Source organism: Notechis scutatus, chromosome 9 (genome assembly GCF_049901735.1).
Source record: "Notechis scutatus isolate UNSWTSFEM ecotype Mainland chromosome 9, rNotScu1.2, whole genome shotgun sequence".
NCBI lineage: Eukaryota > Metazoa > Chordata > Lepidosauria > Squamata > Elapidae > Notechis > Notechis scutatus.
In genome coordinates, this window is record NC_142017.1 from 10,935,390 (window position 1) to 10,958,532 (window position 23,143).

A 23,143-nucleotide genomic window follows, 5' to 3' on the forward strand; every position below is an offset into this window, starting at 1 on the left:
TTTCAGTATGTTGCAGAACAACAGATATGAACTTATTAGGGATAAAACAAAAATCATTTTGTCCATTTTTTTAATCCAATGTATACTTTTCCTCCATAGCATGTGAAAGGGACCTGCTGTTATGAGATTAGTTTGTGCTTTTCTTCCAAAGTTACTATGTAAGACTCAGCTGTAAAAATGCATATGTTGGATTCATTTATGTACACAAATCTGTTCATCAGGATAGACATTGCCCGGAATAAGCGTAACTGAATAGCTACATGACTGACATGGATCACCTCTAGTTTGATTTATTGATCTTTACTTAAGAACTGCATCTACTTAGGTTTGGATGTTTATTTATAATCATGAAAGAAAAACAGCTAAAATTACAAAAAGTGTCCAATATCTTCAGAATACAAGGAAAGGTTTAGTAAAATTGGTATAAGACCACAGGTTTTTGCTTGCTTGAGAACAAGAGTACAGAGAAAATAGTTTTATTCCAAGGTAATACAGAATGTTTTGGGCTGCATTTTTTTTTTTTTTTTTTTGTACAAAATAGAACTTGCAACCCTGGTACAGACAGAAAAACAAGGTTCCTTCTGTACGCAGTAACTGAGACACAATAAGTGCAATTCAGCTTGTTTCTGAGAAGGTGCCATGCTTAAGTTAAATGCCATGTAAATGATTATGTCTTACGGACAAATCTACATCGGTTCTAGTCCAGAATCTTAGGAGATCATCTTCCTCCACTGCTTGTTTCCAAATGACAAAGGTTCTGTCTCTGGCAACCGAGCAGTTCGGCTTCTCACTTCAGCTTCTGAGGGATCACTTTGTTCCCACTGACGGCGACAGGGATTAGCAGCTTCCTGTACTCCAAGGGCAAGTGTCGCTCGACCAGCACATTTAGAGGCGTCTTGTCTGTTATCAGCCCTTGCCTGGATTGTGGAGAAAGGGATCACAAGAGAACAAGACCGAAAGAAGCACGCCTGAGAATCGGGATAGGGCTCGCCTCTTTCCAACAAATCCTATCACATAGCCTAGGCCCCTCCAGTTTGGGCTTTGTAAACTGCCCTGAGGCGACAGGTAGTCATCGAATTATGCCCACAACGGAGCCCAAAACGTAGGTTGCTATGTTGAGAGATTTTGTTAAGTGGGTTTTGCCCCGTTTTATAACTTTTCTCATCACATTCGCTAACTGAATCACTGCAGTGGTTAAAAGTTAAGTTGCACAGTTGTTAAAAGTGAATCGGGTTTCCCCAGTCATTTCACTTGTCAGGAGGTCGCAAGAGGAGGATCCCCTGACCCCCGGGACACTGCAGCCGTCATAAATATGAGTCAGTTATCAAGCACCCGGATGATAAATCGCGTGGCCATGGGGATGCTGCGATGGTCAGAAGGGTGAAAGGTGGACACTTTTTTTCAGTGCCACTGTGTAACTTCGAAAGGTGACAAAATGAACTGTTTTAAGTCGAGGACCACCTGTTGTGGTTCGCTGGTAGCCTGTGCAGACGGCAGCGGAATCGGACAATGGGGAAGAACGGGGACCAGTGAGGGAGTCTGGGGAGGGCTTGGACGAGAGTCCTGCATCCGATACAGAGATAGAACCAGGACCATCTGTGAGTGGGGTGCTGCCTTTGGAGCCTCCAGAATCTGGCAGCAGTGAGGCAGAGGACCCAGGGGAGCCTGTTCCCGGTCTGCGTTTGCGCAGAGCTGCCAGAAGGCAAGAGCAGGTGAAACAAAAAGGGTGGCTCGGGAGTAAGGCTGGGAGGTGATTGCCCCTCCCATCAGGGATAAAGGACAGGCAAAGGTGAAGAAACCTTTGCAGGAAGCAAAGTCGTTCTCTCTGTTCTGATTAAACCTTGAAGACTTTGTACTTCAGTTGGTTTTTTACAGTTCATTTTGCACTTTAGTTGTTGGCAGCAATTCAAAGGAGATAAAGGTGGGTGCTTATCTCGAGGGACTGTTTGGGACTCATTACGGGCTGGGAATGAACATAATTCCCAGCGTTGAAATGAAACAAGAGTTGTTTGGACTAAGCATGTGCTTATAAGGGTCCCAGGAAGCCTTGGTCAGAACACTACCTGTATTCCTATAGTATATTCTTTGCTATTAATTACTACAATTCTGCACTCAAAAGTTTTCTCTGCTAGTTTCTCAACAGTTTTTCCAGCTGTTTCTCAAGAAAGCAAAGAGTGGAGAAGCATTACATCTCCTACCCATAATGTTAGCAGCAAGGAAACAGCCGAGAAGAGTCCTCCTCGAGTCTTAAGAACCACCAGCAGCAGCCTGGTGCTCTCCAGATACGCTGTGTTTATGACAGCCAGAATTCCCAAGAACTGGACTGGCTAGGAGTTCTCGCCACCGAAACATCTGAAGAGCATCGTGGTGGGGAAGCCTCCACGGAAATACTGTCTTCAGTCGATGCAGGGCCCTAGAGACCTTGCAACCCCACCCCCTTACCGCCTCATCAGGAGTTCCAGGTCAGCCGGCTCTGCTGTCTTCCGTCGAGCATGATTCACGTAGGCTTCCAGGTCGTTGCTCAGATGCTTGAAGTACACATTCACGCTGCAAAAACGGGACGCCTAAAGTTAGCTGGGAGAGTAACGAGCATCGCTCCCTTCTCCGTGGAAGGCAGGTTGCAATGCAAGACCCCCCCCCCCAAAGAAACCCAAAAGGTCTGATTGGCATTCAAGACCCGTGAGCAGATTAGTCTCTTGGCAAGAAACCCAGGCATGATCACAGAAGGAGGGAGCGCCACATATGTGGGGTTTTTCTCTTCGCTCAGGGGTAGTTGGCAAAGCCTCTTTTCTCTAAAAAGCAGCAACTGTCATGACTCACCACCTATCCACAACTTGCAACGCCTCTTTGGTTACTGGCATCTTGACGTAGTGGGTGAACATTTTTTTCACCAAGGTGCTGGGGAGGGACGGCTCCTGTTTTTCCCGGCGGGCTTTTTTAGCTGGCTTTGGAACCCGTTGAACCAAATTCCGTTTCACCGGCGACCTAAAAAGAAAAATATCAAAAAGACGGTCTAAACCAGTGGTGGCTAACCTTTTTGGGCTCCTGTGCCAAAAATTGTGTGTGTGCTCGCGTGCGTTCACATTCCAGCACCCAGAAGGCAATGCACGCCCCCCCCTGCCGCCCCCTTACTTGCACTGTGCCTCACAGCTGATTTTCAGCCCGTTTGAGGCCTTTTTCGGCCTCCCAGAGGCTTGAGGACGGCTTCTGCAGCCTTTGCAGGCCGAAAAAATAGGCCCATTTCATCACTATAGGAAGTGACAAAATGGACCTATTTTTCGGCCTGCAAAGGCTGCAGAAGCCTTCCTCAAGCCTCTGGAAGGCTGAAAAAGGCCTCAAATGGGCCGAAAATCAGCTCTGAGGCCCATGTATGCGCAGTGAGGTAAATTTGCCTGCAGCTCGCGTGCCGACACAAATGGCTTTGTGTACCACCTGTGGCACGTGTGCCACAGGTTCGCCATCACGCGTCTAAACAATCGCATAATCTACTGCAGGAAGAGGAAACCCATGTGCCGCAGAAGGCCACCTCTCAGGTACTTCCAGATGGCATGGCCAACAATCTGGAGAATCCACACATCTTAAACCCTGTATTGGGTCTGAATGCCAGTCACGGGAGGCTGGAGTTCTTTTTCTCTGGCAGTCAAGAGTGAGGCAAGGCAAAGCATTCCTGGCAACCACACCATCTACTATATTGTAAGCCATTCAAGTCAACTGAAACTGCAAGAGGGGTTTTAAGTTTTAAATTTAAGAAATAACGCGGGTAGTTATCGAGTTATCACCACAATTGAGCCCCAAATCTGTGGCTAAGTGAAACATCTGTTAAGTGAGTTTGCCCCATTTTACCAGTTTTCTTGCCATGGTTGTTAAGTGAATCCTTGCATTTGTTAGTAGAAATAGCACTTAGACTTATATACTGCTTTACAATGTTTTATAGCCCTCTCTAAGTGGTTTACAGAGTCAACCTATTGCCCCCAACAATCTGGGCCCTCATTTTACCCACCTCGGAAGGATGGCAGGCTGAGTCAACCTGGAGCCTGGTGGGATTTGAACTGCCAAATTGCAGGCAGCCGGCAGGCAGGCAGAAGCAGCCTGCAGCACTGCACTCTAATCATCGCTCATAAGCCACAGTGGGGCATTCGTTAAGTTAGTCACACGGCTATGAATTGAATTTGGCTTTCCCACTGACTTTGCATGTCAGAAGTTTGCAAAATGGGGATTGTGTGACTCTGGGGTACTGCGGCCGTCATAAAGCACTTGCCAAGCGTCTTTGAATTTAGAGATGTGACCATGGTTGTAAGTGTGAAAAACAGTCAGAAGTCACTTTTTTCACTGCCGTTGTAACTTTGAACCAGGCACTAAATGAACTGTTGTAAGTGGAGGTCTGCCTCTAAATACAGAGTGGTCAGGGGGCTAAAGTCCCATCTCCCTAAAACTGCATACATACCCAGAAGCCACTTCTTTCGATACACGTGGGCTGGACAGCAGTGGTGTACAATGAAAAGCTTTAGCGCGGACAAAGGCTGGTGTACTGCCAGTTGGTTCTGGGAGAGAAAGGAAGGTGGGGTCTCATGTCATTTCCCCAAAACACATGACACTTCCAGGGTGGGGCTTCCATCTCATTTACAGATAACCCCAAAATGACTACAGGTACCCCTCAACTGACAACTACAATCAAGTCCAAAATTTCTTGCTAAGTGAGGCATTCGTTCCGTGAATTTTGCCCCGTTTTATGGCCTTTCTTGCCACAGCTGTTAAGTGAACGGCTGCAGATGTTAAGTTAGTAAACAGAGTTGTTAAGTGGATCTGGCTTCTGGATTGACTTGGCTTGCAAAAGAGGAGCACATGAGCCCAGGACACTGCAACCGTCATAAATAGGAGTCAGTTGCCAAGAAGTCTAAATTTCAATCACATGACCGTGAGGATGCGGCAACTGTTGTTAAGTGTGGAAAAACGGTCACAAGTCTCTTTTTTAGTGCCACTGTAAGTCAAGGATTATCTGTAAAGGACTGGATTTTATAGCATTCACATTAAAATCACTTGCTTTATTAAACTTAGAAAGAAGCCTGCTGGAGAAACCCAAATGATATGAGGAATAATGTGGGAAGAAGTCACTTTCTGAGGCCCAACCATGGCAGCCTTAAAAGAATGAAGCTCTCAACATAGGGAACTGATTTAGGGTAAGATTAATTTCTAAATTGACTCTGACGTCCCCCAAGATCAATTTCTTATAGTAATCAATTTGAAATGTATCTAATAAGCCAAACTTGGCTCCAGCTGTGCTTTAGCACTCTACAACTTGTCAGCATCCAGAGTGGCTTTTATGCAAGATGGATGGCTATACACAAATGTGATGAAATAAATCAGCTCACCAACATCCTCAGATTCTGACATCTCCTCGACTTCTGTATTGTCTTCAGCTTCAAACTCCAGAATCTGTTCAGTTTCCACATTCATTTCATTTGTTCTATTTCTATCACCTGTTTGTGGATTTGTTCTATCTCTCATTGCCTTAAGTGGAGTCCTCTCCAGCGTCTTGGGAGTCTTTCCACTTGCGCGTCTACTTGGGGTTGCCACTCTAGGACTTTGAGAGATCTCAGCAGCTAAAGAGGAAAAAGGAAGGGAAAAAAAAAAAGAAACAAAGATCTTCCATCTCCTTCACAGGCAATCCAAAAGTTACTAAAGGACTGAAAGTTATCAGTGTCTTTCTCTCCAGAGTCACTTTTATGCAAGGTAAGTAGTTATATAAACATGATTACATAAGTAAATTAGCTCACCAACATCCTCAGATTCTGACATCTCGACTCCTGGGTTGTCTTCGGCTTCAAACTCCAGAATGTGCTCAGTTTCCACAGTCCTCATTTCTTTTGTTCTTTTTCTATCACCTGTTTGTGGATTTGTTCTATCTCTCATTGCCTTAAGTGGAGTCCTCTCTAGCGTCTTGGGAGTCTTTCCACTTGCGCGTCTACTTGGAGTTGCCACTCTAGGACTTTGAGAGATCTCAGCAGCTAAAGAGGAAAACAGAAGGGAAAAAAGAAAGAAACAAAGATCTTCCATCTCTTTCACAGGCAATCCAAAAGTTACTAAAGGACTGAAGGTTATCAGTGTCTTTCTCTCCAGAGTCACTTTTATGCAAGGTAAGTAGTTATATAAACATGATTACATAAGTAAATTAGCTCACCAACATCCTCAGATTCTGACATCTCGACTCCTGGGTTGTCTTCAGCTTCAAACTCCAGAATCTGTTCAGTTTCCACAGTCCTCATTTCTTTTGTTCTTTTTCTATCACCTGTTTGTGGATTTGTTCTATCTCTCACTGCCTTAAACGGGATCCTCTCTAGCGTCTTAGGAGTCTTTCCACTTGCGTGTCTACTTCGAGTTGCCACTCTAGGACTTTGAGAGATCTCAGCAGCTAAAGAGGAAAACAGAAGGGAAAAAAAAAGAAACAAAGATCTTCCATCTCTTTCACAGACAATCCAAAAGTTACTAAAGGACTGAAAGTTATCAGTGTCTTTCTCTCCAGAGTCACTTTTATGCAAGGTAAGTAGTTATATAAACATGATTACATAAGTAAATTAGCTCACCAACATCCTCAGATTCTGACATCTCGACTCCTGGGTTGTCTTCAGCTTCAAACTCCAGAATGTGCTCAGTTTCCACAGTCCTCATTTCTTTCATTCTGTTTTTATCACCTGTTTGGGGATTTGTTCGATCTCTCACTGCCTTAAACGGGATCCTCTCTAGCGTCTTGGGAGTCTTTCCACTTGCGCGTCTACTTGGAGTTGCCACTCTAGGACTTTGAGAGATCTCAGCAGCTAAAGAGGAAAAAGGAAGGAAAAAAAAAAAAGAAACAAAGATCTTCCATCTCTTTCACAGACAATCCAAAAGTTACTAAAGGATTGAAAGTTATCAGTGCCTTTCTCTCCAGAGTCACTTTTATGCGAGATGGGTGGTTATATAAACATGATTACATAAGTAAATTAGCTCACCAACATCCTCAGATTCTGACATCTCGACTCCTGGGTTGTCTTCGGCTCCAAACTCCAGAATCTGTTCAGTTTCCACAGTCCTCATTTCTTTTGTTCTTTTTCTATCACCTGTTTGTGGATTTGTTCTATCCCTCACTGCCTTAAATGGGATCCTCTCCAGTGTCTTGGGAGTCTTTCCACTTGCGCGTCTACTTGGAGTTGCCACTCTAGGACTTTGAGAGATCTCAACTGCTAAAGAGAAAAAAAAAGAAGAAGAAAAAAAGGGAAGAGAAAGATCTTCCATCTCCTTCATAGATAATCCAAAAGTTACTAAAGGACTGATTTTATAGGATCCACATTAAAATAACTTGCTTTAATAAATTTAGCACGAAGACTTCTGGAGAAGCCCAAATGATGTGGGGAATCCTTTTGGAGAGGACTATGCTTTCTGAAGCCAAACTATGGCAGGCTTAAAAAAATGAAGTTCTCAAAATATGGACCTGATTCAGGATAGAATTAATTCCTAAATTCTCTCTGACGCTCCTAGGATCCATTTCTTACGTTAATCGGTTTGGAATGCATGTAATAAGTGTGTGCCAGCTGTCGTTTAGCATTCATTACATGAGATGGGAGGCTGTACAAATATGATTAAGTAAAGCCAGCAGTGTGTTACACGAACCAAAAAAGCAAACACAATCCTTGGTTGTATAAACAAAGGCACAGAATCAAAATCATATGAAGTATTAATACTGCTTTATAAATCTTTAGTGAGACCACACCTGGAATTCTGCATCCACTGTTGGTCACCACATTACAAAAAGATATTGAGACTTTGGACAGTGCAGAGAAGAGCAACTAAGATGATAAAAGGCCTGGAGACTAAACATATGAAGAACGGTTGCAAGAATTGGGTGTAGCTAGTCCTGAGAAAAGAAGGACTAACACTGTCCCAATATTTGAGGAGCTGCCACAAAGAAGAGGGGGGTCAATTTATTTTCCAAAGCACCAAACAAGGCAGGACAAGAAACAGGGGATAAAAACTAATCAAGGAGAGAAGCAACCTGGAATTAAGGAAAAACTTCATAACAGTGAGGACTATTAACCAGTGGAACAGAAGTTGCCTTCAGAAGTTGTAGGTGCTTTATTATTGGAGATTTTTTAGAAAAGACGACAGCCACTTGTCTGAAATGGGACAGCGTCTCCTGCTCTTGAAGGCCCCTTTTCGACATTCATTTCTTTTGTTCTATTTCTATCACCTGTTTGTGGATTTGTTCTATCTCTCATTGCCTTAAGTGGAGTCCTCTCTAGCGTCTTGGGAGTCTTTCCACTTGCGTGTCTACTTGGAGTTGCCACTCTAGGACTTTGAGAGATCTCAGCAGCTAAAGAGGAAAACAGAAGGGAAAAAGAAAGAAACAAAGATCTTCCATCTCTTTCACAGACAATCCAAAAGTTACTAAAGGACTGAAGGTTATCAGTGTCTTTCTCTCCAGAGTCACTTTTATGCAAGCTAAGTAGTTATATAAACATGATTACATAAGTAAATTAGCTCACCAACATCCTCAGATTCTGACATCTCGACTCCTGGGTTGTCTTCGACTTCAAACTCCAGAATCTGTTCAGTTTCCACAGTCCTCATTTCTTTCATTCTTTTTCTATCACCTGTTTGTGGATTTGTTCTATCTCTCACTGCCTTAAACGGGATCCTCTCTAGCGTCTTAGGAGTCTTTCCACTTGCGTGTCTACTTCGAGTTGCCACTCTAGGACTTTGAGAGATCTCAGCAGCTAAAGAGGAAAACAGAAGGGAAAAAAGAAAGAAACAAAGATCTTCCATCTCTTTCACAGGCAATCCAAAAGTTACTAAAGGACTGAAGGTTATCAGTGTCTTTCTCTCCAGAGTCACTTTTATGCAAGGTAAGTAGTTATATAAACATGATTACATAAGTAAATTAGCTCACCAACATCCTCAGATTCTGACATCTCGACTTCTGGGTTGTCTTCAGCTTCAAACTCCAGAATCTGTTCAGGTTCCACAGTCCTCATTTCTTTTATTCTGTTTTTATCACCTGTTTGGGGATTTGTTCTATCTCTCACTGCCTTAAACGGGATCCTCTCTAGCGTCTTAGGAGTCTTTCCACTTGCGCGTCTACTTGGAGTTGCCACTCTAGGACTTTGAGGGCTATCAACAGCTAAAGAGGAAAAACAGGTAGAAAAGGGAAAGGTCATACATTTCATCAACATTAAAAACATAGGCTGCTGGCGTGTGTCACTGAGTCTATTACTGCTTTGAGATCCTTCCCAAACATTCCGCATTTCCTCTTCGTTCATATGTAAAGGTCCATCTCAAAGTACCATTTGGCAGAATAGAGCCAGGAACTATTGCTCTTTACCTTTTGTGCGCAACTCACCTGTTTCAGGTGTTAGGGGACTGGAGGCTGAAACATATGAAGAAGGGTTGCTGGAATTGGGTATGTCTAGTTTAATGAAAAGGAAGAGTAAGGGTGACATAAAGGCAGGCTTCCAATATCTAAGGGATTTTTGCCACAAAGAAGAGGGAGTCAAGCTATTCTCCAAAGCACCTGAAGGCAGGGCAAGAAGCAATGGGTGGGAACTAATCAGGGAGAGAAGCAACCTCGAATGAAGGAGAAATTCCCTGACAGATAGAACAATTAATCAGTGAAACAATTTGCCTCCAGAAGTTGTGAATGCCCCAACACTGAAATTTTTAAAAAAGAGATTGGACAACCATTTGTCTGAAGTGGTGTAGGGCAGGGGTCCCCAACCGCCGGTCCGCGGACCGATACCGGTCCGCGGAACAAGCCTTACCGGGCCGCTGGTTGCTGGGCGCCGCCATCTTTTGGTAAAAAGTGCTTCCGGTGAGCTTTTCCAGGTAGAAAGCTCACCGGAAGCACTTTTTCATCAAAAGATGGCGGCACGCTCGGTGAGCTTTCCGGTAGAAAGCCATTTCTACCCGAAAAAGCTCACGGAAGCGCATACGCCATCTTTTGCGAAAGTGCTTCCGGTGGGGTCACCGGAAGCACTTTCGTCAAAAAGATGGCGCGCCCAGTTGATGCCGGCACGCGGCGCCCAGCTGATGCGGTACCGGGCGCGCATCGAAAAGGTTGGGGATCACTGGTGTAGGGTTTCCTGCTTGAGCAGACGGTTGGACTAGAAGACCTCCAAGGTCCCTTCCAACTCTGTTATTCTGTTATTGAGATATTGCCAGATGCTGCTCATTTCTCCTGAGTTATGGCTTCATTAACTTCAATAAAACTATACCTGTCTGGCTTCATGTCGTAGTAACTCACAAGCTAGGAGCTGGGCAGATTTTAATATCCTAGGGAAGATAATGAAAAGCATACAAGAGGGTAGATTTCCTAGGCTTTTGGAGGTGTTGGAGTGAGGCTCTTTTAAAAAAAAACAACAACCATGTTTATTTTAAGGCTTAGATGAAAATTTTGGGGTATTTCCTATCCCCAAAGTCACAAAACAAAGCCAATTTTCAGCAGCTTTACTTAAGAGTTGCTCTGGAAATGACACCAAAAAAAAAAAAAAAAGACTGGATTCAGAATATACATTAAACCAAAACTAAATGATTATATAGCTTAGTTCAAGGCCTGGAGTCAGATCTCTAAACTCAATCTTACCTACAGAGACTGAGAGTCACTAATCTGTGATTGAAACAAGATCCTTCCCCTGTTCTAACTGGAGATGAGGGGAACTGAGCAGAGGTGGGTATTCAGCAGGTTCTGACCAGTTCTGGAGAACCGGTAGCGGAAATTTTGAGTAGTTGGGAGAACCGGCAAATGCCACCTCTGACTGGCCCCGCCCCCATCTAGTCTCCGCCTCCCGAGTCCCAGCTGATTGGCTGGGTCTTCTTTGGTTGCCCTGCACAGGAGAACAGAGCTGGAAAGTAGGTTGGTGGGGTGGGGTGAGGAGGGAATGGGGATTTTGCAGTAACCTTCCCCTGCCCCGCCCACCAAGCCACACCCACAGAACCGGTAGTAAAAAAAATTTGAAACCTACCACTGGAACTGAGCCTGCGTTTTATACATGATAAGATTAAGTTGGAGGCACCTAATCAATTATATAGAGGCAGGACATGTTTCAAGGCAATTTTTCCAGAACAAGGGCCAGAACGGTACAAGAGAACAGACCTCCATTCAGAGCACTTTTCCACATAATTCTCGCAAAGGCTTCCACACATCAATTGGCTAACTATCAGCCATGTCCACTTACTTATTTCACGAAGGGAAGCTCCTTCTCCTGCGTCAATCTTGGCCATATCCTGTCCTGCAAGTTCTGGGATAATGTTATCCAGCTCCTTGGTGATGAGTGCCGCCATCTCATTCACTGAGCGGCTGACAGTTTTTCTACTCAGCCAAGTTGAGAAATGTCTTTGAGATGCTCTTGGGAGCTCAGCGTTGATTGGTGTGGATGATCTTCTTGTGCCCAGGCCTAGATTGGCAAAATTAAGAAACAGTCACAGATATTCAGACACATATGTAAAGAAAAAAAAATACTGAAAGGTATTTTTGAAGGTTACTCTAGTGCAGGGGCCCCCCAAACTTGGCAACTTTTAACACTTGTGGACTTCAACTCCCAGAACTCTCTCCATGCTGGCTGGAGAATTCTGGGAGTTGAAGTCCACAAGTCTTAAAGTTGCCAAGTTTGGAGACCTCTGCTCTAGTGTCTAAGTTTATTCTGGATGTACTCAAGGAAAAGTATTTTAACAATTTTGGGAGGCAAGAGAAGCTTCTAAGTCCCGATGGTGCTTTATTCAAAAGGCAGTTGGGGTTTGTTTTTTCTTGAAGACGTTTCGCTCCTCACCCAAGAAGCTTCTTCAGTTCTGACTGAGAACTGAAGAAGCGTCTTGAATGAGAAACGAAACGTCTTCAAGGAAAAACAAACTCCAGCTACCTTTTAAATAAAGCACCCTTGGGACGACCACGACCTGGATGACTGAGAATCTTCACTGACAGAAGCTTCTAAGCAATCGACCCTTTTTTAGTGGAGACAAAAATAATTGCCAACTATAGATCAGAGTTCCCCCAACCCTTCTGGCTTTGCTGACGGGTGAGGGGAAGGAGGGAAGGGGGAGGAGAGGGGATGGTTCCATGCAAGCGGCATTAAGTGCACACTCCATTTGCACAAATGGTGGGCACTCATGCCTGCCACTAACGCAAATGGAGCACGTGGGCATCTGCTTGCCCACTGGCCAGGGAAGTAGGGATGTTGTGTGCACCCACTGCGGCCTAGTTCCGAATGGCTCCAGACCCAGTAGTAGGCCACGGCCCGGGAGTTCAGGATCCCTGGCATAGTTGATTTACGAAGGCATTTTTTTTTTGGGGTGTTCCTCAAGCCCCAACAACTTATCAATGGAGACTGAGTGGAGTAAGTGGCCAGTTTTAAGTTTCTGGGTGTTACCCTAAAAGAGGACCTGACCTGGGTACTCACATTGCAGCCCTGGTCAAAAGGGCCCAGCAGAGATTATACTACTGAGACTTCTCAGGAAATAACAACTGGATGGAAAACTGCTGGTGACCTTCTACCGCTGCACCATAGAGAGTATCTTAACTTACTGCTCCTGTGTATGGTTTGCCAATTGCCCAGGGGCAGATAGGACAGCGCTCCAGAGGGTTAAGGTCATTGTCCAGAGGATCATTGGTTGCCCTCTCCCCTCTTTGGAAGAGCTTTATAGCTCCCGCTGCCTTAAGAAAGTGCAAAACATTCTCAAAGATCCATCTCACACTGGGCACCCTTTTTTTTGAACTATTATCATCTGGCAGACGGTACAGGATAACAATAAAAACAAGGGCAAATAGGCTGAGAAACAGCTTCTATCCCAGGGCAGCAGCTCTTTTGAACTCTACTGTATAGTGAGTGCAGTGTTGGTGCTGTGTCTGGGGTTTTCAGTTCAATGTGTGGCGGGTGAAGGATGTGTGTTTGTGTTTATTTTCATGGTCATGATGTGCACTGAAGATGGTGTTTGATACACTAAACTAAACAACAAACATACCAGTCTTCAAAGACTCTATGAGAGTGAAGAGTTCCTCATCAGGACTGCTTCCATGAAAATGCGTTCGCTGTTGCCTTTGAGGCGTGACTATTCTTTTCTGGGAAATGCTTTCTATGCTGCCTTTGGCATCTTCGGGACCTGGACTTAACATCTCCTTTCCCAGACTGGGCCTCGATTCTTTTCCTCCGTCCTGTGAGCTTTCTTGGCACTTTTCTTGGTAACTCTCCTCCTTTTCCATGGATTCAGTTTCTGCTTCAATGGTACTTTCGGTTCCTGGCATCAAAATCTGGGGGGGGCTGCTTTCAGCCACTTTTTCAACTTCCATGCCAGATATTTCCTCCTGTCTGGCTAACCGTGTTTGGTGAAGGGATGGCACGCTCCTACGACCTAAAGATTGCCTTGCCAAATCCGGTTCCGGGAGGACATTAGACGGCTCCGTCTCATCCTCCTCCCTGGAATGAGGTGGGAGGAAGAGTTCTGTCTCCGTCGAAAGAGCCTCGGTGTTGTTTGATTGGGGCGTTGTAGTTTTCTGGTCTTCGGGGTTGTTTTCTGCTGCTGGCAACAATTGAAAGAAAAGTTATCCCTTCAGATGGAAATCTGACTTTGATTTCATTTCTTGCTTCATGACACCAACCCCACGTTCAGTTGGTTTTGTCTCCAAACCAGGGGTGGGATTCCACCAGTTTGGATCGGTTCTACAGAACCGGCTGTTATGATTCTGCGCAGTTTGGAGAACCGGCAAATTGTGCCCCTGGATGGCCCCTCCCCTCTCCGTCTGCCCCTCCCCTTCCTGCCCAGTCAGTCATTATCGCGCATGCACGACATCACTTGCATGCCCAACCTTGCCGACTCCATTCTCCCCCACCCAGTCATTCCTTAAGGCAGTGGTCCCCAACCTTTTTTGTGCCAGGGACCAGTTTCAAGCACAAACACTTTTTCAAGGGGGAGAATCGAGTTTGGTGGTTTGCTTGCAGACGTTTCATTACCTGACTAGGTAACATCTGATGTTGTTACCTAGTCGGGTAATAAACGTCTGCCAGCAAACCACCAAGTTCAGGGCGCCTCGGCCCTGCCTCCCTCAGCCCCATCCCTCAGGTGTCTCCCTCCCTCCTCAGGTGTCTGCCTCGTTCCTCCTCAGTCGCTCTCGCTGCTCCACCAGCCCAGGAAGAAACTGCTTCAAAGAAGCTGGTGGTGGTGGTGGTGGCTTTTCCTGTGCCGCAGCTCCTCCGAAGCGCCCGTTTACCCCCACCCCGCCCGCCCGCGGTTCAATCCACAGTGCTCCGTTCTGCCTGCCTGCCTGCTCTGTAAGCAGGCTGATAAAAAGAGGCGAATAGTTATTATTCTCAGCAGCTGCTCCAAACAACCAAACAGGAAGGCAGGCAGACACCCCGGCTTCTTTGAAGCAGTTTCTTCCTGGGCTGGTGGAGGAGCGAAACACCACCACCCCCGCTTTTGAAGCAGCGACTGAGAGAGGACGAGGAGAGAGGAAACTGAAGCCGCTGAGCCAGAGAGCAGGACAGGCTTTGGTTGCTTCCTCCCTCCCCTTCTCTCATTTGTGTCCTTGATCCCTGATCCCAGCAGCATTCACTGAAGGCTAAGAAAGCCGCCATTGGTGGTTTGAGGTGGTTGAGGACCCCTGCCTTAAGGTATTTCTATTTCCCCCCCTCCCGACCATCAGCTGTTCTGATGATTAGCTGCACCGGGATCCCCCTCGCTGTCTTACTGCTTCGCCCCGGATTCTTCCCTGAGACCCCCAAAAACCAGGGGGCTGCCCAAAAAAGGAAACAAAAGCCATACCCACCTAGCCACACCCACAGAACCGGTTGTTATAAAATTTGAATCCCACCCTTGCTCCAAACCGATCATAACCCATTCTGACCACTTAGTTCCCAGGTTGCTCTCTCTTTAACAAGCACACCAGGACAATAATAAACCCCAAATTGGACTCACCATCTTTGATCTGCAACAAGTCTTGTTCAAGGCCCCCTTCGAAATCCTTCACATTAACTGCTCGGTAGCTTTTGGGCCTACGGATCAAGCCTTTCTTCCCAGCAGAGTTCAAGGGTGCTGGGGTTGTAAAAGAGATCTGGAGAGACCTGAGAACAGAACAGTATATAGCCATAGCACTTAAGACTTATCTGCCGCTTCACAGTACTTTTACAGCCCTCTCCTAGCCGTTTACAGAGTCAGCCTATTGCCCCTAACAGTCTGGCTCCTCATTTTACTGACCTCGGAAGGATAGAAGGCTGAGTCAACCTTGAGCTGGTCAGGATCGAACTGCTGGCAATCAGCAGAATTTAGAATTACTGCATTCTAACCACTGTGCCACCACGACTCAGATCAGATCTAGATCGTTTAGCAGTGTGGATCTTCTGGATCACTGATGGCTAACCTTTTCCACGCTGTGTGCCAAAAGTGTGCGTATGTGACTTATGGACAAGTTTCACACATGACCTTTACAGCATCCCCATGATGGCAACTGGTTCATATCTGTGACCTTTTGAGACCTTCTGACAAGCAAAGTCAATGGGGAAGCCAGATTTGCTTAACAACTGGGTTACTAACTAATAAACTGCAGTGGTTCACTTAACAACGGTGGCAGGAAAGGTCATAAAATGGGGCAAAACTCACTTAGCAAATGCTTTGCTTAACAACAGAAACGTTGGGCTCGATGGTGGGTCGTAAGTCGAGGACTACCCGTACTTGCCAGTTTAATGCTATTACCAATACTTCCTTGAGTGTTTAGGTAAAGACAGCAGTGAGTGTTTAAAGGACAGCAGGATAGCAGTAAAAGTTTCGTTGAGCAGGATGGCAACATATAAATGGAATCCATGTGTGAAATATAGCGATAAATGTCAGTAATATTCAATACGTAAATCATAAACAACTGGAACAAAATTATCTGTGTGTACAGATGCTTTTCAGCATTTGAAAGCCTAATGCTTCACAGTAACCCAGCCACTCCTACCCTGCCAGAGTGTAAGAATATACTAAATGTAAGCTTTGTTTGAATAGGGAAAGTGGAAATGTGGCATATTGGCCTAAAACTCTCCATTCTTTGTACAGACTGTGGCACCACCACATGAAAACAAGTGTGATGACCCAAAGGGGCGTGGCACAAAAGCAACACAGACAGATAAGCAGTAAGAGTCCCTTTATTATCTCCAACTTTGCCCCCAATGTCCAGGTTACCTTCTGGGTGGAGAAAAATTCTCCCAGGAGCAGCCTTTGGTTGCAGAAAATTAAATCCAAAACATGAGCAACACAAACTGTAACTTAAAGTCCAAACAAACCAAACTGAAGTAATTAGTTTGGCAGGGCAGAAGCAAAAATTTCAGGCTTGAAGGCACGGCAAAACTCATATGGTTGGGAAGACGCCAGGAACACAGATAAGCAAAGACAACACAGGATAAAGTCACTATTGCTTCCAGCAGCCTGCCGCACGCAGCCGCCTTTCTTATCAACTGTCTTCCTAGCTGTGGCTAATGAAGGGAATCAGGGCCCTTTCCTCCCCCATAAGCCAGGCAACCCACGTTGCTCTCTTCTCAGTTCCTCACTGCGTGCCTTAGAATGAAGAGGAGGTGGGCCTGAGTCTTCCTCTGAACTCCCTCTCCCTTGTTCTATCTCTCCCCTGCTCTGCCGAGCCGGACTTTGCCCTTCCACAGCCTCGTCCCCAGCCAATGGAGCCACACTCCTACTCCCTGTCAGCTGTCTGGCTTCCTCCTCAGATTCAGACTCTGACAGGGGCATGACAACAAGTATTTTCACAATTTCTGCCATCCTGACATGTCATCCCCATCTGCTAAGCATCTAGAAGGCAAAGGAAGAAACAACAGCTTGAGTACAACAACAAAACAAAACAGAATTGTAACCTACTTTGACGAAGATGTATGGTCCAGCAAACCCTGAGCTGCAAAGAGAGTTTAAGATACATTAGATGGGCTGCTTATATGTGGAAGTCTTACTAGTTACAGTAAATGCTAATTAATGAATAAGCAGAGCTAGTCATTAGAAGTGACGGATATCGCTGTCCAAATAATAATTTATTCTATTTATTGCCATGCCCAGGATTTGTGTTAATTTCACTTCGCTGTTCTGCTTCAGGGGACTTGAGAATAGCTTGAATCTGCTTTAATCTGAGCAATGTCCTTGCAGCGTGTCACTTGACAGTTCTCCATAGAGAAATTGAACATGGGAATCAGCAGTAATAATGATTTCCAAGAAAATGTACAGTAATAAACATGTTCACTACTTAATCTATTTCACAGGCCAGGCACGTCCTCTTCTATGGAATGCATTCGCTGGCCATAATATAGACATTATTGTCTCTTAGGTCTTCTGACCATTATCTGATCTCCATAAAGAAGAGTGCTGTGATCCAGGCTAACACATCCTTAGGTAATTTTCTTAATACTTTAACTGGACTCAGAGCATGTCAGCACATACAGCCAACCATTTCCTTTATTTCTTGGAGCAAAACAATTTTTAAAAAAGCATTCAAAATTTGGTCAGAGTAGTCTACGAAGGCCAAACTTGTTGTGGTTCGCCAGCAGCCTGTGCAGATGGCAGCGGAATCGGACAGCGGGGAAGAACGAGGGCCAGTCAGGGAGTCTGGAGAGGACTTGGATGAGGGTCCTGCATCCGATGCAGAGATGGGGCCAGGACCACCTGGGAGTGGGGTGCTGCCTCTGGAGCCTTCGCAGTCTGGCAGCAGCGAGGCAGAGGACCCAGGGGAGCCAGTTCCCAGTGTGCGTGTGCATAGAGCTGCTAGAAGGCGAGAGCAGCTGAAACAAAAGGGATGACTCAGGAGTAAGGCTGGGAGGTGATTGCCCCTCCCCAAAGGCATAAAGAAGTGCAAAGGTAAAAAAAAAACCTTGCAGGAAGCAAAGTCGTTCTCTCTGTTCTGATTAAACCTTGAAGCTCTGTGTGGACTTTGTAATTCAGTTGTTTTTTCACGGTTAATTTGGCACTTTGGTTGTTGGCAGCAATTCAAAGGAGATAAAGGTGGGTGCTTATCTCGAGGGACTGTTTGGGACTCATTACGCGCAGGGAATGAGCATAATTCCCAGCGCTGAAATAAATCAAGAGTTGTTTTAACTAACCATGTGCTTAATTACGGTCTCAAGAAGCCTTGGTCAGAACAAAACTTACATGTGCTGGAGTGAAGCTGGTTATTCAGATTTCTTTCAAATTCAGAGACACGGACCTTTTTCGATCTCGTTGTATGCCGTGCAATCCTATGCTTCTGACTCGGAATGGAGTCGGACAGGCTGACTTCTAGACTGCTAAACAAGACAGGTCTTGAGAGCTAGCAGAATACTGTTCTTGAAGGACAAGTCTTCATAGTGCTTAAACCAAAACCTAAGCAATTGTAGGTAGACTCCAAGTACATATACTGTACATCAATAAAGCCATTCCATTTTTAATCAATGCTGAATACCCAATGCTGTCAACCCTGACAGTGACCTGACCGGAGCCATCTTGGAGCTTCAGTGTTGCCACACTGGAGCTGAGGGAGAGGGAGAGGGGATTAGAGATAGCTGGGCTTGTGTAGCCAAAATAAAATACTTTCTCTTGGAACCAAGGATGTTCTCACACCTGGACCATGGAAGGAGGAGTGACGTCACCAGACAACTAGACTGTGTCTTGATTGGACTGTGTGACTGATTGTTTGGGGTTGTGGGAAAACTTTCTCTTTTGATTAGGTGAAAACCGCGGGAACCTTCAGAGTCGGTATTCACCGGCTCTGTGCCAATATATTTCCAATAAAGCTATTTGAGGAATTCACCTGCCTCAGTTTTTTGCTCGATATGGGATTATTACTTGGAACCCTGACACAGACATAGCTACGGCAATGCTCCCTTTTGTTAGGAAATATGGAAAATTGATTATTCAGTGAGGACTAAAATGAGCAGTTATTATTCGGAATGGCACATAACTGCCAATAAGTGAGTCCACATACTGCATAAAGGTGTGATTTGATTTTAACTTTGTGAATTTGTGTGAACATGCTTGCGTGAACATGTTCACAGAGGCATCTTAGTGCGGGGTTCAGCAATCTTTTCATGCAGTGGATGCCAAATACATACGAACAAAAATCTAATGGGAGTTTAGCAATATAAGTGCTCAGAACTCACAAATGTAGACCGTTAAAAGTAGCACAATATTTATACAATTTAATCAATACAATTAATTTAATAACACAATTAAGAAATTATTAATTCCTTGCTTGAATGCACTTCAGTATCAACAATTTCTTGACTGATCCCAAGAGAAGCAGATATAATTTTATTTAAGGCTTGGTTTGGGGCTTCAAAATATCTGCTTTTAAGGTCCATGCCCATTGCAGAGAAACAAAGATTTCACTGTTTTCGTGATTTTAAATGTATGACTCAGAACATTCGAAACAGCTGAAAATTTGTAGCTTTTATTGTAATAACTTCAAAACACAAAGGAACCACTTACCTGGAAGAACCAAGCTTCACAGGAAAATGGAAAATTGTATCAACTGGTTTTGGAGAATCAGGTTTCTCAGAAACAAGAGGAGAAACAATTGGCTCTGTCAAAAAAACAAACAGTTTTCAGCAACAGCTGAATTCAAAAGTGCTTCAAAACCATAGCTATGTCACTGCCCTAAAAACAAAGAAGTTCACTATAGTTCCTTTTTTCACTTTCTGAAGAACATTTCATTTTTAAATCTTCAAGTTGCAAACTGTTCTATCTACTTGAGCATACTGGTTTCAGAAATGCACTGAACTTAAGTGATGGAAGGATAGTATCCTAGGCTGTATATGCAGATTCTCAAGTCATCCAGGTCAGGGTTATCTCAAAGGTGCTCTTTGAAAAGGCAACTGGACTTTGTTTTTTCTTGATCACATTTTGCTTCTCATCTAAGAAATGGAGTCAGTACTGAAAAAGTTTCTTGGAAGAGGAGTGAAACGACTGCAAGAAAAAAGAAGAAAGCCCAGTTGCCTTTTGAAAAAGCACCTTTGGAACAGTATCCTAGATTGTTTCTCTCATTTGGTACAACACAAAGGTACAACTGACCTTGGGCTGGGAAGAATTTACTAGCCATCCTTCGGATGTGGAAGATATTGTAACTAATAAATTCTGTGCAAATCAAGATGAACATTCAAAATGCAAGATTGCCCTTTCACATTTTTAAACTGTTACTGAAGTTTTTAGTTTTTTGCTATGTTTGTTGTTATGTTTCTGGGTCTTTGTTGTTGATGTGAGTAGCCTGTAATTAGCAATGACTGTTTTATCTGTGATTCTGTAATTCTCCAATTCAGCATGACCTGAAATGTTGCTCTCCCACAACCATACTTACGTGTCTGCAGGACTTTCTTAAAAACAGTTCGAGGTGTCACAACATCCAACTGTGCAGAGTTGGCAGGTGCCTGATAAGCTAAAGATCTTTGATAATTGAAGGGTGCAGTCTGAAATAAAAACAGCCCCAAAAGGCAATTGCAATTGTAAAAGACAAGTGACAATACTGCCCTCTAGTAATTGAATACCAGAATTCATAAATACAATTAAGCAAGGACATCAAGTCTTATTCTGCTTATTTACATCAAATTAGGCTGAATAAGACTATAATGGCTGCACATTATTATTTTAGCACATTATTTTAGTACACTATGAAAGTGATTTTCCCTAAAGGAAAGCTTTGGAGTTCTCTCTGAAGCAATTATGCCTAGGGCTATTGTTCCTTGACAATGTCTTTCAAGAAAGTACAAGGGAAAAAAATCACTGGAGTAAGGTGGGGAAAACAGTTCTCAGTCTTTACTCTGAAAACATCCGGGGAAACTGTTGCTCATAAATAGGAAAACCTCCTCTTGTTGGGATGGATAGGGAGGTTTATTCCCGCATTTCAGAATTGAGTGGGAGAAGGCTCACCTTGGCAACTTGAATACTTCAACTCCCAGAGTTCCTCAGCCAGGAAAGCTGGTTGAGCTGGCTGAGGAACTCTGGGAGTTGAACTCCACACGTCTGCAAATTGCCAAGACCTCTGCTATAAAGGACAATCCTTTATTTCAAAAACCTATCATAAGATTTATTTTTATTTTTTTGCTTTTGCTCCTGAACGTTCTTTTGTAAAGCAAAATTGTAAACATAAACAACTAGGGGTGTTTTTCCCCCAAATCCTTATAAGTTTTTCCCCCCCCCCCAGATTTGCTCCTTTTTTCAGGCTGGACCTTCGTTTTTTCCAAGAAAAGACAGTCAGGGCAGAATATAATCCTTCTTGAGGATGCGGGTCTCGCAAGCAGGACCACATTGGCAACCCAGGTGGGAGAGGGAGGAGGGCTGGGGAGGATGGGAATTGGAGTCCTACACACATGCGCACACAGAAAGGAGGTTGCTTAGGCGAGAAAGCATCGCTTCCATGCTGAAAGGAGGGAATGCCGCCGCCCAAGCCGCCTACTCCCCGCACCTTTTCCTTTGCCAACCGCAATGACTTCCTGCGCCTTTGCGGTTCCTCCTCCGGCTGCTGTCTTCGCAGGCTCCTCCGGCTGGCCATGGTTCGCCCGCCGCCCACCGAGACCGTTACGAGGAAGCAACGACGAGCTCTCGGGCGTTCTGCGAAGTTCTCTGCCGCGTCGGGATTCAAGCAGACACCGCCGCTGAGCGACTCTCGCGAGAACGCTCCCTGCCTCGCATTGGCCGGTGGGAGATGGAGTTCCTTGCCCGGCAACGTTGGACGTGGGATTGTTCTCCCACATCTGGGATAAGCGGACAAGGGGCTTTTGAAGACCTCAGGGAAAGAAAAAAAAAGAAAGCTGGCTTGCATCATTTTTTTTTAATAAGAGGGAAATTTAGCATCCAATCATCCTGCAGTGACTTCCTCTTCTGTGCACTCTTGAAAAAGTTCGGCGTTCCAGTTGTCTTTTACAGCTGCCAGCTGCATCCTTGTCCAGCATGACAAATAATTTTGTACACTCCAACAGTGAATAACCTCTCCTATCAGTTCCAAACATAGCTATGCTAGCTAGGGAATTCCAGTCCAACCTACTTTGAAGGCAGCATATTTGAGGAAAGCTACTTGGGAGGTTAGATTCACATAATAATATGCTAAAACTCAAAACAAACTAAATAGTGGCTTAATATGTCACTTTGGAATCTGGACGGCTTAGTGATGGACCAGAAACTTTAGAGATCTGGGAGCTTATTGTTTATTAAGTCAGGTTCTGATTATTTAGCCCAACATTAATAGTTTAATGTTAATTAACATTAATTAATTAAGGTTAATTAACATTAATTAACATTAATTAACTAATTAATTAACTAATTAACATTAATTAATTAATTAAGGTTAATTAACATTAATTAATTAAGGTTAATTAACATTAATTAATTAACCTTAGACTGTCTACTATTGACCTCACCCCTTTCCTAAGAGGTCTGTAGGGGGCGTGCATAAGCGCACCAACGTGCCTACCGTCCCTGTCCTATTGTTTCTCTTATTCTTTTATTTTTCTTATATGTACCCATTTCATGTATTCACAACTATGTATACATTTATACTTATTATCTTGTAAACAATTGGCAAATCAAATAAATAAATAAATAAAATAAATAAAATAGAAACCCTATCAAAGGCAACAGCAATCATTCTACATTATTTAAGTCAACAGTGTGCAATCTAAGATGTGACAGAACTTGAAGACAAACATTCTCTGCTGGAACTTTCCTTTGGAAAACTTTCCCATCAAATACAGGATCTATACTCTTGATTTTAAATTTTAAAAAAACTTTAAAACAGGACTGATTTGAAATGGCTGGCAATTGATAGAGGAATGAGCAAAGTAATTAAATACTTAGTGAATTATCTTGCTGAGTGAAGATATTTAGTGATATTATGCTTGTAAATACAGTCTGATTGTTTTTTTGTTTATGGTTGTGTATTCATATAATATTAAATATATAATATTTATATATTGCTGATTTTGCACTAAACCTGGTTAATGCCTGAGTTAAAACCTAGTTAATTAAATGCTTACTATATAGAAATATTCAACACTGGGGAGAAAGCCATTGCGTAATAACTGGAGAATTTTATGACAATTGTACATAATCATTATTTAAGATCATTAATTAGTAATGGAAGTGGTTTTTAGAGGGCATTAAAGCTAGCTAGAGAGCCAGTGTGATGAAGTGATTA

General features: G+C 44.0%; 1 protein-coding gene across 3 annotated transcripts; it reads right to left on the reverse strand.

The window, feature by feature from the left end:
• Positions 1-25: 25 nt before the first annotated feature.
• On the reverse strand, positions 26-21,605 carry CENPT (centromere protein T). Of its 3 annotated transcripts, none has more exons than XM_087971570.1 (20): positions 21,416-21,605; positions 20,312-20,420; positions 19,447-19,540; positions 18,133-18,266; positions 16,858-16,891; positions 14,932-15,077; positions 12,982-13,536; positions 11,202-11,420; positions 8,921-9,151; positions 8,517-8,747; positions 8,222-8,344; positions 6,969-7,217; positions 6,582-6,812; positions 6,287-6,409; positions 5,775-6,005; positions 5,370-5,600; positions 4,445-4,541; positions 2,821-2,985; positions 2,443-2,547; positions 26-917 (listed from the first exon to the last, which is right to left on the reverse strand). In XM_087971570.1, the coding sequence occupies exons 1-20, from the start codon at positions 21,500-21,502 to the stop codon at positions 788-790; spliced, it is 3,525 nt and encodes a 1,174-aa protein (XP_087827696.1). In that variant the 5' UTR covers positions 21,503-21,605; the 3' UTR covers positions 26-787. The 3 variants fall into 3 exon arrangements, with proteins under 3 accessions (XP_087827696.1, XP_087827695.1, XP_087827694.1); XM_087971569.1 differs by having other exon boundaries at positions 6,179-6,409; positions 6,564-6,812; XM_087971568.1 differs by having other exon boundaries at positions 6,161-6,409; positions 6,564-6,812.
• Between the last annotated feature and the right edge of the window lie 1,538 nt (positions 21,606-23,143).

Excerpts from the sequence above, each read along its gene's own strand:
- CENPT (XM_087971568.1), bottom strand. The coding sequence starts at position 21,502 with ATGGCCAGCCGGAGGAGCCTGCGAAGACAGCAGCCGGAGGAGGAACCG. Across the intron at positions 11,421-12,981 it reads CATAGAGTCTTTGAAGACTG|GCCTGGGCACAAGAAGATCA; the intron begins GTATGTTTGTTG and ends TTGCCAATCTAG. Across the intron at positions 8,345-8,516 it reads GTCAGAATCTGAGGATGTTG|CTGCTGAGATCTCTCAAAGT; the intron begins GTGAGCTAATTT and ends TTTCCTCTTTAG.